The 17,713-nt window shown below is 44.1% G+C and overlaps 1 protein-coding gene across 1 annotated transcript in view; it reads left to right on the top strand.

Annotated features, from left to right (window-relative positions):
- Nucleotides 1-17,277, top strand: part of vsig10 (V-set and immunoglobulin domain containing 10) — a 38,602-nt gene extending 21,325 nt beyond the window's left edge. Inside the window, exons 8-9 of the mRNA XM_078554030.1 lie at nucleotides 4,391-4,463; nucleotides 16,624-17,277. Of these exons, the coding sequence (XP_078410156.1) occupies nucleotides 4,391-4,461 (71 nt within the window). The 3' untranslated portion in view covers nucleotides 4,462-4,463; nucleotides 16,624-17,277. The remainder of the gene's footprint in view (nucleotides 1-4,390; nucleotides 4,464-16,623) is intronic.
- The last annotated feature ends 436 nt before the right edge of the window (nucleotides 17,278-17,713 follow it).

The raw sequence follows: 17,713 nt of genomic DNA, 5'->3' as shown, positions 1-17,713 counted from the left end.
CAGGGCCCACAGAGGCTGCAGGGATGGCTCCTTGGGGACAAGGGCTACCCACAGAGGCCTTGGCTGATTAAACCTGTGCAGCAGCCTCAGACTGCAACAGAGCGACGGTATAATGAGGCTCATGCTGCAATTCGCACCTTGGAGCAAATCATCAGGATGCTGAAAATGAGGTTCTGGTGCCTGGACCAGTTTGGTGGTGCCCTGCAATATAGTCCACAGAGGGTGTCACACATCATCACCTGCTGCACCCTTACAACTTGGCGCTGCAACGGGGAGAGGAGCTGGCTGAGGAGGAGATGCAGGAGCTGGAGATCTCCTTCGATGAGGAGGATGTCGACGGTGAGGGGTTCCTCGAAGGCGACAATGATGGCGACGAGGCCCTTGCTCAGGCCAAACAAGGCAGGTGGGCTCGGGAGGCCCTCATAGCTGCCAGATTTGTGGAGAATGATGACGGCGTGCAGTGAGGAGACACCATACGATCCTCACATTACACCTATGAATATTTGAATCTAGTCTGGCTTATGGCAGCACACATACCCTCTGTGAGAATGCTCCTGTCATGGAGACGCAGTGGAGGCCCTAAAAATGGCTCAATTGCAGGAGGATGATGATGACATGCAATGAGGACGCTCCATTGATCTTCACGTAGCCTCTGAGAATATCTGACTCCTGTTTGGCCAAGGGCCGCTCGCTTGCACTCTGTGATCAGGGTCATGATGCAGCCATGAATCTTTAAAAGCACCTGATCCTTTGTCAGCCTTCAGCACCATAGCTCTTCAGGAGCACAGCCTCACTGATCACAGATGCTGTAGAGATAGGGGCCAGCCCCACCTTTAAAGGTGCTGAGAGCACACCAAGACAATGACTGAACTCTGTGACACCTGCCCACGACATTCTGGCAGCAATGACCAGCATTATCAAGGTGCAGGCATCAGTAATGTGTCCAAGGAGTGTGAGGCCGGACCCTCACTTTGGTTTGAAGGCTGCACAAAGCACAGAAGAGGCCCTGGACTGAGACACCTGCCTTTATTTTGTGCAGAAAGGTTTCACATCTGAGTGACACAAACACTGCTCATCAGAACGGGGAGACATTCTTGGGAGTTTATTGACAATCGTAAACATCATGTACAAGTGATTAACACTCGTGACTCAATAAGAGTTACATCTTAACCTTTGGGAGAGAGGAGGACCTCCTTATGAACCTGCTCCTGGGCCTAGCCAAGTTGGCCATTAACAGGTCCAGGCAGCAGGCGATCAAGGGGGTCGTCTCGCCCGATTGTTTGGCCCTCTTCTACGGCTACGTTTGCGGCCAGGTGTCCCTGGAGAGGGAACATGCAGTGTCCGCCGGCACCATCGAGGCCTTCAGTGCTCGGTGGGCATCGCAGGGATTGGAGTGTTTTATAGACCCCCTTTAATCACATTTTGATTCGATGTTGGTAAATTTCCTTTCCATTTTGTCTTTTGCTTTTGCAGTTCCCTTTTAAGGGGCTGCTTTTACTTTGTCCCTGATTTTGTTAATTTATTTTTTTTGGTTTGGACTTGAAAGAATTACATCTTAACCTTCCTAACCCTGCCTCTACATCTTGGTGCTCCCCAGATATCCACAGCAGAGGTGGAGGCAGCCTACTGACTGCTACACTTGTCTGTGATGACCTTGACGGGCGTCCTCTGGAGAGCCGAGAGCTGGAGGGCCTCGGCCTGCTTTCAGGGACCTGCTGTGTGGCAGTGGCACCCTCCTGAGCATGTGGAGCTGGAGCTGCTGGGGTCACAGGAAGAGGGGATTCAGATGGGCTGGACACTCTTGGAGTCACCTGGGTGGATGGCCCCGCAGTGTGCACCTGCTAATGATCCTCCTATGGATGCCCAAGGGCCCCTGGGTGACTCCTTGAGGTGAAGGGGTAGTTGGAGTGAGATCGAGCTGCCCCCGCACCGCTCTCACATACAGTGGCATCAGCGATGGAGTTCAGCCCGCGCAGCAGTGCAGGAGCGAAGTCCTGCACCAAGGTCTCCTTGGCGGCTGCCGTCCTACCAGTGTTGGCCTTGGTGCATTGTCATGAAGAGATTAAAGTCTATAATGTTGTTGGAAATTATTTTTTTAAAATAGAGTTTAGTGGTGTCTGTGTCTGTGTGTTTGTCTTAATTGGACTAAAGCCAGCTGGTCTAGAGGCTTTGATGTATAAAAAGAAGCAGGTTTGAAATGGTAATTAGATAGACATGGGGATGTTTAGAAACATAGGTGTTAAGGGGGCAATTTGCATTTTTAAATAAAGCAGTCAAAAGAATGGGTGAAATCTTGCACCTCTAGCTAGGGATGCAATATGTTTATTTTTTCCAGCTTACTGATAAAATTGGTGGGATGAAAGGATGTTATTGTTAGAAGAGGTAAAATCAAAAGCCTAGTGATACAATGGAAAATTTACATTCAGGGAGAAAGATATTGTGTGTAAGGCAGAGGCATTTTAAGATCAATCAAATGTGAGAAGCCTCCAATCTGTAAACCTCAAGTCTGTCTGCAAGGACCCAGAGCTGAAAGAAACTCATTTTGAATGCGATTGTCCATGGTGTGCTGTGCCAGGTGTCTCTTTAAATCTGAGACTTGCAGTTGCCTTAAGGGGGGATGTAACTGAGAGTCAGATTAATTAGGGGATTTTTGTAGTTATTATAATAATTCTGTAGATATATGTATGTACTTACAATTTTTCTTGTATTAATAAATGTTTAATTTAATTTTATAAAAAACCTTGAGACTTGGTGGTCTTATTACTACTGAATTCAAAGCTTGCATCTTGAAACATACAAATTGCAAAAATAGGCTATGATAGCTGTTTCAAGTTTCCCTCTGGGATTTGAGCAATTTGTCAATGCTATTATCGTCTCAGCCTGAGGGATGGCGGATGGATTCCTCCATCATGCCTTGCAATCTGAGAAGTGCAGCAGACATCCTTCCTGATGTTCTGGAGCTTGCCTTTGCAGCTCCAGGAACTGTGATATCGAGTCCAGAGGCTCGTCATCTGACACAGACTCAGCAGATTTCTGGCCTCCAGCATCCTCCGAGTGCCAGAAACCAGGGAAGAACCTGTCACTGCCTGCGGTGGATCGAAAGTGCGATGTGCTCGCCAGATTGTGATCCCGATGCGACTCTAAAGCTAGGTACCACTGAAGTGTGTGGCTCTGCGCTGGTGGAGGATGTGGGTGAGCACTGTGATGGGACATCAGGGACGGTGCCTTCAGATTCCTCCTCAGAGGTTTCCTCAGGGTTTGATTGGAGGCCCTGGGTCTTGGGCTACGTCAGCTGTTTGGCAGATGTGCCTGCGAAAACAAGGAGGGATAATTAGTGCATGGCAGTGGCCTGTGAAACAGGACACATCACTCACAGCATAGTTGCCTGATGGATGTTGTACTGCTGTATCCTCACTTGGTACAGCATCACTGATCTCACCGTCAGCACAGGAATGGTCCAAACCCTCACCGGCCAGCTGGAGGGCCCTGTTTTCAAAGTCCGTGAGGACCTTTGATTTCAGGCATTCCTCCAACAATAAGCGACCTCTCCTTCGTGTTGTGGGCCAGTTTGACCTGCATGAATAGAGATGGAGAAAGTGTAAGCAGAATGCCTGCCGGACCAGATGCCAGCCCGGTAAGCGTGGGCGGTGAGTGGTCCCATGGACAGGATGAGAACAATGAAGGTGTGTGAGAGAGAGTGAATGGTGATGCCCCTTGAACTGGCAGTAAGTGACGGCCCTGTGGATGTGAGATGGGTTTGAGAGTGTGAGAGTTGAGAGTGATGAGAAGAGTGACTTACCCTGGCAGAATGGAGGAGATCTTTCATCTTCTTGCGACACTGGGTGGCTGTCCTCTTTTGCAGGGGTTGGCACTGACCACCGCTGCCACCGCCTCCCAAGCTGAATTAGTGATGTTGCTGCCAATCCTGCGGCCAGAGCTGGGACAGAAGACATTACGGCAAGCCTCCACTGCATCCAAAAGGCGCTCAAGGGATGCGTCATTGAACCTGGGGGCTGCAGTCTTTTTGTCTTTCAGGGCCAAGTCGTCTTTACAGTAGTCATGGACTGGAAGCACTGAGAGGTGTGTGTGCGGCTTCACTTTAAATATGGTGCCCGGCATGATGAAGTGGCGAGTCAATGGCACGGCAGGCGAATGAGAGCCCGCCCGCCATGGAAACTGTGTGTTTCCCGGGAATGCATAATTGATGTGGTGGGTTTGGGACAACATGGCATGAAAAGCCGGCATTGCGGCCGGTGGGTAAAACATTGTTTTACTCACCCGCGACCGCACTTAGTGCAAATCTGGGATGATTCCACCCATAGTGTGAGGCATGTCATGACTTATGTTCAACAAAACTCTGGATAACATGCTGTCTGATTTCCTCTTGCAGTTGCTGCTGATGGCCCACAAACAATTTCTAATCGGCTCCCAAATGAGAAAAGAAATGAATCGGACGTTTAAAGGTAGGCGATTCATTTCTGTGTTAATTAATACTGAATTTTTTTTTTCATTTCTGTTAATGGGTGATAAACCTGAGTGAAGCTCCAAAGTCCATAGAGCAGGAGCTCGGCAAGATTGAGATTTTACTGTGCCATACAATGGGAAATAAAATAATCATAGTCATGGGGTATTTTGAAGATAAAGACTTGGGCTAGGCTGACAGGCCTAGACAAGAGCAGTCTGGTTTTGAAGTACCAGACACTCGCCTTCACACTCTGCCCACAGTTCTAAACAGGAATTGGCACTTGAAGCCAGGCGGTAGGAGTTTGATTAAGAGAGGCCATTTGAGATGCTGACTGTGCAGGACTTCTTGTGGCTGAAGAGCTTCCTAACTCTCTTCCCCATCCTGGTCCTTCCTAACCCTTTAATCCCTGTGTTTGGTGCTCATCAGCCTTGGTTGGCAGCCTACCTAAAAGAAGGAAGACTCTGATTTTAAACACTCCCACCTGTGGGCCAAATGAAGTCTTCATGTGCTGACAGTGCAACAGAACACAGACAGTGCCAAAGGACTGGATGGTGATGTAAAAATGGTAGGTGAGGCTCTCCGGCTTGTTTAGCAGCTCATCTAGAAGAATGAGAACTGCAAAATTAAAAACTGCAACCTTTCAACTGCTGCATTTGTGCTACACATTGTACTAGTTCAGCATTAGCTGCCTTGGGCAAGGGAGTAGGAAGGGCTGTACAAAAACCTCATCCCTTAACTGTACTCAATGTGCAAATTATTGACCAAACAGCAACCAACATATCAGAGTACCAAGCCTTGTAGCAATGGGGAAGGTGTCCACTGGAACAGGTAGAGGATGCTACTAGCATTTTTCAGTCAGGCAGTCTCAGGGTGATCGTCGCTCTCCACAGATCGGGGCGGATGTGGAGTACGTATCCTCCTAAGGTGACAGAGCAGGTTTTTTTTAGTTACAGTGCTACTCTCCCCAAGGTGGGGAAGGGGAAGAAAAGGAACCCTGCACCTTCCAGGTCACCACTTCTGGCCAGTCACCAATCATTGAGGTCAAAACATAAAGAAAACTCAAACTCAAAGGACTACTAACAATTGGATGACACTCTGCTCATGGAATGTCAGAATGCTTCTGGACAATACAAGATCAGAGTGTAGAACAGTCCTCAGAGCCAGAACTCTGGGCAGGTACAACATTGAGATAGCCACTCTAAGTGAAATTTGCAGAGGAATCTCACCTGAAGGAATTAGGTAAAGCTACACATTCTACTGGATTGGCAAGTCCAAGGACCAGCCTCGATAGTCAGGTGTGAGCTTTGCCATTCCATTTGAATTTGCGCACAAGCTCAACTCAATTTCCAGGGGTATCAACGACCGACTCGGGATACTTTGAATAAGTCGTACTAAAAACCAGCATACAACATTCATCAGCACCTATGCACCAACGACTACAAGCATAGACAAGGTCAAAGAAGCATTCTATGATCTTAGGAAGATCATTAGAGCATTACACGATCTCAGCAGAATAATCAGAGTACCACCACACCAGGTCAAGCTCCTCATCCTTGGTGATTTCAATGCCCATGTTGGTACAGACTGTAATACATGGAGGGGAGAGCTAGGACAACAGTGCATTAATTGGTGGAGTAAACTCCAATGGTCAGCCCCTTTTTAACTGCAGTGAGTTTGACCTCACCATCACAAACACAATCTTCCAATATGCTGATTTAACTGGGAACAACATGGATGCATCCCAGATCTAAACTTTGACACGTGCTGAACTACATTATTGTATGATAGAGAGACCTCAAGGACATGTGCTCTACCCACTGCCTTAGACGTGCTGAATTCTGGTCAGACCATCGGCTTGTCAGGAGTGCTACTTCACGAAGTCGAACCACAAAGGAAGCTTAATGTGACTCGGCCAAGAGACAGGAGCTGGAACAAAAATTAGCCATAGAGTTTGCTGGTATCCCAGAAGATAACATAGACATTGAAGATTCTTAGAAGAAATTGAGATGTCACTCATAGCACAGAACCCGAGCTCCTTGGATTTGTCAAACAGGAGCATCACAAATGGTTCAACAAGAACAACCAAGTTCTATCCAAGCTACTAGATGATGTGCACAACGCTCATGGTCCCATATATCTCTCAAAAAATTCACCAGCAAAGAAAAGCTAGGTACCATTAAACAAAATGCACATTGCAGTCCAAACTGAGCTGAAGGACCAAACCTGCAGAACCATGCTGCAGAGACCCAGAATGCTGTTGATACACATGACCTGAAGGCTCTTCATGAAAGTCTCCTATCTATCTATGGCCCCAAAACCAACAGTATGACATCCACCCTCAGCAAAGCAGCAATCAGCTCCTTACCAACAGGGATGAGGTTCATTCTCATTGGGCAGAGCACTTTAACTATTTCCTGAACCAAGAATCCACAGCGTGTGAAGACACCATTGAATCATTTCCACAGCATTGCATTTTGGATGAGCTTGCCCCCAGTCCATCTCAATCCAAAGTCACCAAAGCCATCAGGCAAACGTCTGTGGGTAAGTCTCTGGGAGCCAGTGGCATTCCACCCGAAGTATTCAAGTATGGAAGAACTCACATGGTTAGGAGATTCACTAGCCTCTTCTGCTCAATCTGGAACTAGAGCATTGTGACCCAAGATTACAAAGATGCTTCCTCTACTCACCTGTACAAATGGAAAGGGAGCAAGTCCATCTGTGGCAATCATCATGGTATTTCATGTCTCTCCATAGCTAGTAAAATTCTTGCAAGGGTTATTCTCAACAGGATTTCACTCATCTTGCAAAATTTGTGTACCTGGAATCAGAGTGTGGCTTTCTTGCTGGACAAGGAACACTCAGCATGATCTTTGCAGCATGTCAAATTCAAGAAAAGTTCCACGAATAGAACAAGGACCTCCTGCATGGTGTCCATTGACCTGACTAAGACCTTCAACACAGTAAACCGTGAAGGCTGTATAAATATGGATGCCCTACAAAGATAATCCAGATCACCCACTCATTTCATGATGGCACACTGGTCAGTGTTATGTAAAATGGTGCTTCATCAGATGCCAGTGGCACCAAGCAAGGCTGTGTAATGGCTCCAGTCCAGTTTGACTTTTCGGTCATGTTTTTGTATGCAGTCAAAGATCCTGACTAGGGGTACACATTCTGTTCAGGACAGATGGGAACCTCTTCAATCTGCAATGTCCCAGGCCTGCACAAAGATCACAGAACAGCTACTAAGTGAATTATTGTTTGCTGACTAATGGGCTCTCATAGCACACTCTGGAGAACATGCAGTTGCTTGTTGACCGTTTTGTCCAAGCCTCAGAATGCTTCAGCCTTACTGTAAGTCTGAAAAAGACCGAGATCTTGTACCAACCTGCTCCTGACCGCAAACTCCAAGACCCAAGACTCCATAGACACATTCAACAATATACTCCTAAACTCAGCTCAGAAGTTCTGCTATCTTGAGATTATCTTCTCCAACAATTACACTTTACCTGGCAAAAGCAAGCTCAGCATTTGGCAGGCTCACACAGATTTTGGAAAGAGCATGGAGGTTGCCTCAAAAGAAAGATCAAAATCTACCAGACAGTGTTCCTCACATCACTTTACTTTGGCTGTGAAACATGGACAACTTACGGGCATCACAAAGCAACTAGAAGCATTTCACTTTCGCTCTTTAAGATCCATCTACAACATCAAGTGGCAGGACAAAATTCTTGAAGGTGTCATATACCTGGTATCTTGAGCATGCTCATCAGAGTCATGTGGTTCACATGGAAGATTTCCACATGTCAAAGACGGTACTCTACAACATGGGAACCCACACCATAGGACGTCTCAAACTCTGGTTTTCATAATGTCTTTGTATCAACCTCTCAGCCTGTAAGTTGGACCCCACCACATGGGAAGGAACAACCCGGGACAGATCCAAATGGAGAAGTCTGTCATCAAGCAATCTCAACGTTTGAAGAGAACAGTCAGGTCCCTGCAGGACAAGCGAGCACACCACAAAGTTGTTGTCTTCACCCATCTTTCCAACAGTGAGGTCATATGTAATATTTGCAATCAGATCTGCAAGTCAGGATTTGTCTTAATATCACATGAAATGACACCAACCTAGACAGTGAATCATTGCTAAACACTTATTCATTCTCCCTCCGCTTCAATGGATGTGAAGTAGACTAAATATGCAAGCCACCAGAGTTGACTTGAGTTTCATTTTCCACTTCCCTCTACTTCTCCTCCATCTGAAGGTTTACTTTTTTCGGGGGGAGGGGGGATGCAAATGGGTGGTGATGGCTTTCATCCTATCTTGGAGGACTAATTATTGGTCCCCGACTGTTGTTGAGATTCAAACCTGGGATCTTCCTGCTCTGTATAAATAGTTACCACAAGAGTGCTTTTACATTCTGAGACACCAGAGCAGCTGCCCCAAGTGTAAAATATTTTAAATCTTAGATTGCTACCTTTTTGTCTCTAGAACAATGCTTAGGTAAATATTACCCTAAATGCAATTGAGATTATTTTTACAGTTACATATACAATTCATATTATAAATGGATACAGAGTCACTCTTCCAACTGTTAAGCATACACGATTATTTTCACTAATATGAATATGGCACCATTTTATCTCCAGTGTTAATAACTGGTATTCAAGTATAAAAACTCATTAGATGCTGAATAATTGTGGATATAAAATTGGTGTCACCCAGGTGGAAATACATGATAGCTGATCCTCTTCAATTTCCCAAAGCAATAACTGCATTGGGGGAGGGAGAGAGGGGGGCAATGGGTGGTGTGGTTATGTCCCTGAAACTCTTTCGAGTTATCAACAGTCACAGATTGCAACTCTTTCAAGTACAATCACAGTTCTTGGTTTCCGGGAGTGGGACATGAACCCACAACCCTCTGATTCAAAGGCGAGGGTGCTATGAACTGAGCCACAGCTGACAAGAGGCCTTTTGTTCTTTGGAACCATATTCTGTCAAATAACTTGCTTAACAGTTCAATCAAGGTGAGGGAGTGATTCTTGATAAACTAATGTTATTGCTTTTTCCCCCTCTACCAGCCAATTAACTGCAATGATACCAATTGAAAAGTGTCAGGTATTTTGAACAAACCACTTGTAAATCCATATTGTCCATAATCTTGAAAAGAGAGTAAGGCAGAACCATATACAATCAAATGCAAAACCAACCTTTCTCTAAACTTTGGTGCTGTGGTCACAAAGGGAAGTGAAATTGATAGTTTGTTGGTGCCAACATCCTGCCTAAATGAACTTGAAAAACTGGATGACCATTTATTCATTAATTTCACTATGTGGCTTTGTATTTATATCTTGTCCTACTGTTGTGGAACGGATGTCTTACTTTGAATATTATCATGTTGAATAAATTATAAGGCACTTATTGGCTTTCATATAAATTGATAACTAATACCAATAACTATACATAATGATTACTATTACTAATACTGCAAGTGTCACAAGTAATTACGCAATTAAAAATAAATTCAACGCGTCACGCGTTTCCAGCTCAACAGGAATATCTGGTCAGGTCATGTTGAGATCTGAAATACCTATTCTAACACCCCTTTTTTTACACTGTTCTTTCACTCTGGCTTTTTGAGAATCCACATTACTTCATCCAATTAGCTGCAATGACATCAGTTTAACAAGAATCCATTCATCCTCCGCCATTTCCGCCAACTCCAGCATGATGCCACCACCAAACACATCTTCCCTTCACCCCCCTTGACGGCATTCCATAGGGATCGTTCCCTCCGGGACACCCTGGTCCACTCCTCCATCACCCCCTACTCCTCAACCCCCACTTATGGCACCTCCCCATGCCCACGCAGAAGATGCAACACCTGCCCCTTCACTTCCTCTCTCCTCACCGTCCAAGGGCCCAAACACTCCTTTCAAGTGAAGCAGCATTTCACTTGCATTTCCCCTAACTTAGTCTACTGCATTCGTTGCTCCCAATGCGGTCTCCTCTACATTGGAGAGACCAAACGCAAACTGGGCGACTGCTTTGCGGAACACCTGCGGTCTGTCCGCAAGAAAGACCCAAACCTCCCTGTCGCTTGCCATTTTAACACTCCACCCTGTTCTCTTGCCAACATGTCTGTCCTTGGCTTGCTGCATTGTTCCAGTGAAGCCCAACGCAAACTGGAGGAACAGCACCTCATCTTCCGACTAGGCACTTTATAGCCCTCCGGGCTGAATATTGAATTCAACAACTTTAGATCTTAAACTCCCCCTCCCCCCATCCCCACCCCGTTTCTTCCCCCCCCCCCCCCCGCTTTTTTTTCAATAATTTATATAGATTCTTCTTTCCCCACCTATTTCCATTATTTTTAAATCTAAAACTAAAACCTTTAGTCTTTCCACCCCACCCCCACTAGAGCTGTACTTTGAATATCCTGTCTTCCATTCTTAATTAGCACTTTTCTCAGACAAAGACCACCACCTTCAACACCTCTTTGACCCTTTTGTCTGTGACATCTTTTGATTATCTGCTCATCTCCACAATCATCACACCACACCCTCAACGTGTCTCTTCCCCCCCCACCCCCCACCCACCTTAAACCAATTTATATTTCTCCCTTCTTCTAACTATGCTCCAGTTCTGCCGAAGGGCCATGAAGGATCGAAACGTTAACTGATTTCTACTCCACCGATGCTGCCAGACTTGCTGAGTTTTTCCAGGTAATTCTGTTTTTGTTTTGGATTTCCAGCATCCGCAGTAGCTTTTAGCTTTTTGTTTTTATCCATTCCCCAAGCCTCATTCTTGGTTGAACTGCTAATCAAGTCATTCAAGTGGAGACTCCCAGAAACAAAAGCCCTCTTCAGGGACATTACAAAGCCGTCCTCAGAAGAGTCACTATCAAAAGACAAAGCCTCTCAACTTCTTAGTTGAAAAATGTCCATAGATCTCTCAACAATGAGATATCCCTCAATGCTGAATGAACAAAGGAAATTTGTCCCCTCCACTTATCAGCTAAAACACCATATGACTGGAATCCTTTTTACCAACTGAACATTGTAAAAAAAACTCACTTAAAAGCTAATGTCATGTAAAGAATTAACTGTTTCCTTATCCACCCAAGAATTTTCTACATTTGGGTAAAATACTTTTATTTGTTCTGTTATGATTCTTGGACAGACCCAGGGTTGTGGGAGATCTGGTTAGGCACCCATAACGTTTTGTTTAACGTAAATAAAGTGAGAGATTCAAGATGCTTACTAAGTGATTAAAGCCATAAGATTTCACAGGTTTTGAAAAAAACAAAATTAACTTTACTACACAAGTTCAGAAAGATAAACAATTTACAATATCTATCTTATACTCTAACATTCAGGGTAAGTATGAGGTACATGCGAATTAACAGGAAAATGGTCAAACACACCACACTACATAAGAGATGACAGATGCTACCAAACCCAATTCCATGGATTTCTCAAAAACCCGCCCAGACATTTGTCCAATTGTGAGCCAATCAATCTGACTGCAACTTTGTCTTTGTCATGAGGGCTTTCTATCTCCACCTTTTTAAGATCTCACCTTGGAATTATCTCCAAATTTCGCACCCAATCGGTTGGCTTCAACAATGACCACCTCACAGGGTTTCAATCTCACCTTCCGAGATTCCTTTCCCCTGCATCTCAGAATACATTCAGACCTCGCCTTCCAAGCACAATTTCAAATCTTTGGCCATGCCAAGCAGAACACCACTGCTGTAAAGGTGTTTCTTTGCCCCAACAGCCCACAGCACAGAGTCACCAACCTTCGGCTGTCTTCTAGGATCTTCAGGGCTTCTCTCATGTCCACTTTGCTTAAAGTTTGCTCCATGCAGCTCTCTCTTTAATTTAGAGCCAATTTCTCTGCTCCTTTTAACTTGGGGGGCAGAAATAGGTCCTGTTAAGCTGCATTTGTCCCTTACCTGGGAATTCCATTTGGGACTTCCCCCTGTCCCTGGGACACTTACTCGACAATGGTGCTCCATACCAGATCACCTGACCTGGGTTTTCACGCCGTTGTTCTTTCGCTCTTCTGTGCAGACGCACACAGCTGGTCCTCAGCCTGAGGAATGAAAAATAACTGAACTGTGCATGTGCGGCCAGTTCCCAGCTGGTACGTGCGCAAAAGGTCCAAGGATCATTGGACCGGACGGGCTGCACCCAGGTAGTGTCCTTGTGGGGGCTTTTGCAAGTGCTGTTGGGGAGTATTTAAACTAGTGTGGCAGAGGGATGGGATCCCAGGAGTAGGATCAGATAGGTCAGATTCAGATCAGAAAAATGGAGGTAGAACGTTAGCTAGGGATGTTGTGATAGACATGGAGTTACAGGAGAAGCAAAGTTTACAAAGTGTCCAGCAAGGGAAATTGATGGGGTTAAATTGTTTATACTTCAATGCAAGGAGTATTACAAACAAGGTAAATGAGTTAAGGGCACAGGTAGACACATGGCAGCAGGATGTCATTGCTATAACGGAGACCTGGCTAAAGGAGGGACAAAACTGGCAGCTTAATATCCCTGGTTATAGAGTCTTCAGACACGATAGAGTAGGAGATAAGAAAGGAGGGTGGGTAGCACTGATGGTTAAAGAATCAATTCCAGTTGTGAGAAGGGATGATATACTAAATGGATCAACAAACGAGGCTTTATGGATTGAGTTTAGAAATAAAAAAGGGAAAGTCACACTACTGGGAGTATACTACAGACCCCCAAATAGTGAAAGGGAGATAGAAGAATAAATATGTAGGCAAATTTCTGCTTGTAAGAACAAGAGGGCAATAATAGTAGGAGACTTCAACTATCCTAATATCAACTGGGATTCAAACAATATTAGGGGCACTGAAGGAGAAAAATTCATGCAGTGTGTCCAGGAAAATTTTTTCAACCAATTAGTGACAAACCCAACGAGAGGAGATGCAATTCTAGACCTAGTATTGGGCAACAAAGAAGGGCAAGCGGGTGAAGTGACAGTTGGCGACCATATCAGGGACAGTGATCACAATTCAGTCAGATTTAGCATTACCATGGAAAAGGACAGAGATAAGGCAGGAGTAAAATTCTTGAACTGGGGGAAGGCAAATTTTGCAGAAATGAGAAGGGACTTGGCTGAGGCGGACTGGACAGCACTGCTGGAGAATATAACAGTGGGAAACCAGTGGGATGCACTAAAAAGTGAGATCCTAATTGTACAAAGTAGACATGTCATCTACAAAAATAAGAGTGGTACTGCCAAATCTAGATCCCCCCCTGCCCCCCCTGGTTGTCTAGAGGAATACAGGGGAAGATCAAACAGAAAAATAAAGCACAAAGAACTAAGCATTGCAGATAGCCTAGACGAATATAGGAAGTGCAGGACTAAGTAAAAAAGTAAATAAGGAAATCAAGGAGAGGGCATGAAAAAAGATTAGCAAGTAAAGTTAAAGATAACCCAAAGATGTTTTACCAATACATTAATGCTAAAAGGTTAGTTAAGGAAAAAGTGGGACCTATCAGAGATGAAGATGGAAACTTGTGTGTAGATGCAGAGGCTGTGGGAAGTGTTTTGAAAGAATATTTTGTCTCCGTGTTTACAAAGGAAAGGGAGGATGTAGATACAGTAGTCCAGGAGGAACACTGTGAGATATTGGACGGGATAGTCATAAAGAGAGAGGAAGTACTCGAAAGGCTGAAATCCTTGAAAATTGATAAGTCACCAGGGCCAGATGGATTGTTTCCAAGGCTGCTGAAGGAAGTTAGGGAGGAGATAGCAGATGCTTTGAGGATGATTTTCCAATCTTCACTAGATACAGGGGAGGTACCGGAGGACTGGAGAAATGCAAACGTAGTTCCGTTGTTTAAAAAGGGATCAAAGGAAATGCTTAACAATTATAGGCCAGTCAGTCTTACATCAGTGGTGAGCAAATTAGTAGGATCAATCCTGAGAGATAGGATTAACTGTCATGTGGAAAGGCATGGACTAGTCAGGGATGGTCAGCATGGATTTGTTAAAGGAAGGTCTTGCTTCACAAATTTGATTGAATTCTTTGAGGAAGTGACAAGAAGGGTTGATGAAGGTAGTGCAGTGGGTATTGTGTACATGGATTTTAGCAAGGCATTTGACAAGGTCCCACATGGCAGATTGGTCAGGAAAGTAAAAGCCCATGGGATTCAGGGTAATGTGACAAACTGGATAAAAGGTTGGCTTTGTAACAGGAAACAAAGGGTAATGGTCGATGGATGCCCTTGCGAATGGAAAGTTGTCTCAAGTGGTGTTCCACAGGGCTCGGTGTTGGGACCCTTGCTGTTTGTGTTATATATTAACGATTTGGACATGAACGTGGGGGTCACGATTGGGAAATTTGCAGATGACACAAAGATTGGCCGAGTAGCGGATAGTATAGAGGAGAGTCATAATCTCCAAAACGATATAGATGGGTTGGTGGAGTGGGCGTTAAAGTGGCAGATGGATTTTAATATAGAGAAGTGTGAGGTCATACATTTAGGGAGGTCCAAGAGTTACAGGGATTACACAATAAATGGGAATACACTAAGAGGGGTAGATGAAGTGAGAAATCTTGGCATACAAGTACACAGGTCCCTGAAGGCAGCAGTTCAAGTAGGCAAGGTTGTAAAGAAGGCATATGGAATGCTCTCCTTCATTGGCAGAGGTATAGAATATAAAAGTAAGGATATAATGTTGGAATTGTATAAAACACTGGTGAGGCCACAACTGGAGTATTGTGTGCAGTTCTGGTCACCACATTACAGGAAGGACGTAATAGCTTTGGAGAGAGTGCAGAGGAGCTTTACAAGAATGTTGCCAGGGTTAGAAAAGTGTAGCTATGAGGAGAGATTGGATAGGTTGGGGTTATTTTCCTTAGAACAAAGAAGGCTGAGAGGTGACTTGATTGAGGTGTACAAAATTATGAGGGGAATAGATAGAGTGGACAGGATAAAATTGTTACCCTTGGTGGAGAATTCTAGAACCAGGGGACATAGATTCAAGATAAGTGGCAGAAGGTATGGGTTGGGGGGGAGGGGGGGGCATAAAGGTAGTGGGTGTCTGGAATTCGCTGCCCAAGTTGGTGGTAGAGGCAGAAACTCTAAACTCTTTTAAAAAGTACCTGGATCTGCACCTTAAGTGCTGTAAGATGCAGGGCTATGGGCCGGGTACAGGAAGGTGGGATTAGAAAGGGCACCTGGGTGTCCTCGGGCTGGCATGGACAAGATGGGCCGAATGGCCTCCTTCTGTGCTGTAACTTTTCTGTGGTTCTGTGGAATCGGAGTTCCTGAACTCCAAACTTCAAACTAAGCTAAGTATAAGGTTTCTTGACTGTTCCAAGTAACTAATGTCCCAGCCATCGGAACCATAAAGGACTGGATCATCACCAAAGTACAAAGAGCAAGAAAATATTAATATGGATTTGACAAAGCCATGCCTGAAGTATAATGGCTTTAAATCAAAATATTCTATTAGTTGACAAATGACTGGTTTAACTCTCTATAACTATTACAGCTATTGATTATTCAGCAGCACTATATTGCTAAGTTAGTTGATTAATTTCTAATAAGTCAAATATTACATGCCTCTGCCAGTGTCACTTTAATGGGCCACAAGGATGTGGAAAATGACCCAAGGTAACTGCCTCCCTTTATCCACTCACCTTGGGACATATGACAGATTTCCTTCCCTAAAGGACATTGTTGTAAAAAAACCCATCTGGTTCACCAATCAGTGATAGTTTGTGATTTGAGTTTTCTACGACTACTAAGACTAACTTTCAATTCCAAATTTTGTTAATTGAATCTAAATTCTACCAAAGTCATGGTGGGATTTGAACTCATGCAGGTGAACCCAGGGCCTGGGCCTCTGGATTACTAGTCCAGTGACATTACCTCTATGCCACTGTCTCCCCATTGGCAGAGTCCTGCAAGTGTACACCTTAGTACATATATTTGTGGTACGGAGGATTTAGGAAGGAAAAATCACTGTACAAAAGTTGCTGTAGCTTGTGAACTTATAGGATCAACATTAGTTATGTTATGCTTGTGATTTGAGTTTTCTACATTTACCAAAGCAGTCTTGTAACAGTGCAATGTCAAATGTTTTCTTTAACATTTTAATTGATTTGTTCTTTTAGGACCAGAAGAAATGTGATTTCTTCTGTGCAATATGTTCTACCTTAATGAGAAGTCTGCTGTGAAAGTGCTTTCCAACAAGCTCTGGTTGAGCTAATGTACAATTTTGAAACATTTATATTAATGTTACTGTAAAGCATAGCCTATATCTGGGCATATTGGAACAAATGTCAAAACAGCATTCTGAACTGCCTTTAAACACCAGAATATAGGCTAGCTGAAAATGTACAACAGTTTGTACTCAGGATTTAACTATGAAAGGTGTGTTTAAAGTGTTTGCTGTATCTGTTTTGCATCTAACCTGTTGGCTTGTAAGCTAATATAGTTTAAAAACTTTAAGTGAATGTGCTGTGTGTCTTACTACTTCGTTCTCTGGTATAGCAAATGTAATTGGACTTTTTTTTGTAAGAGCAACCCTTTTGTAACACTGTATAGTTGTTAAATTGATACTGTGCATTTTGGTTTTGTTCAGAGATTGACTTGTTTATACAAATAGGAATACGTGAGGGCAAACTAATGTGTAATGTATTTAATTCTTACAAATGTTTTTTGCAATTTGTGTAGTATAGCCTAGAAGTCTTGTTCTTTTTTTTAATTAAACTAAAGGTATTTTGTGTTTTAAGTTCCTGCAAAATAAAGATTCATTTCTATAACAACTTGGATTTGTACAGCACTTCTCATGGAAAACATCAACAGCAACTTGCATTAAATTGGTTATATAAATGTAGAAACAAACATCCCAAGGAGCTTCAGAGGTATCAGAACAAAAATTGACATTAGGCCAAAGATGATGATATTTGGAGAGGTGACCAAAACCTTGGACAAAGAAGGGACTTTTGAGGAGAGCCTTGAAGGAGTTAGAGGCAAGTTGGCAAGGTGGAGGGGGTTTAGGAGAGGAGATATAGTGTTCAGGCCCTGAAAGCATGATTGCTAAAGGTGGGATAAAATGAACAGAAATACACAAGAGGCCAGAGTGGGAAAGATTGTTTAGGAATAGATGTTAAGACTGGAGGAGGTCAGAGATAGAGAAGGGCAAGGCCAAAAAGTGACTTAAGCACGAAGAAGAGAATTCTAGAGGGAGGAGACCAAACA

The sequence above is a fragment of the Cetorhinus maximus genome, chromosome 12 (genome assembly GCF_964194155.1).
Source record: "Cetorhinus maximus chromosome 12, sCetMax3.hap1.1, whole genome shotgun sequence".
NCBI lineage: Eukaryota > Metazoa > Chordata > Chondrichthyes > Lamniformes > Cetorhinidae > Cetorhinus > Cetorhinus maximus.
Note: the sequence above shows the minus strand (reverse complement) of the source record. Positions and strands in the feature narration are given on the sequence as shown.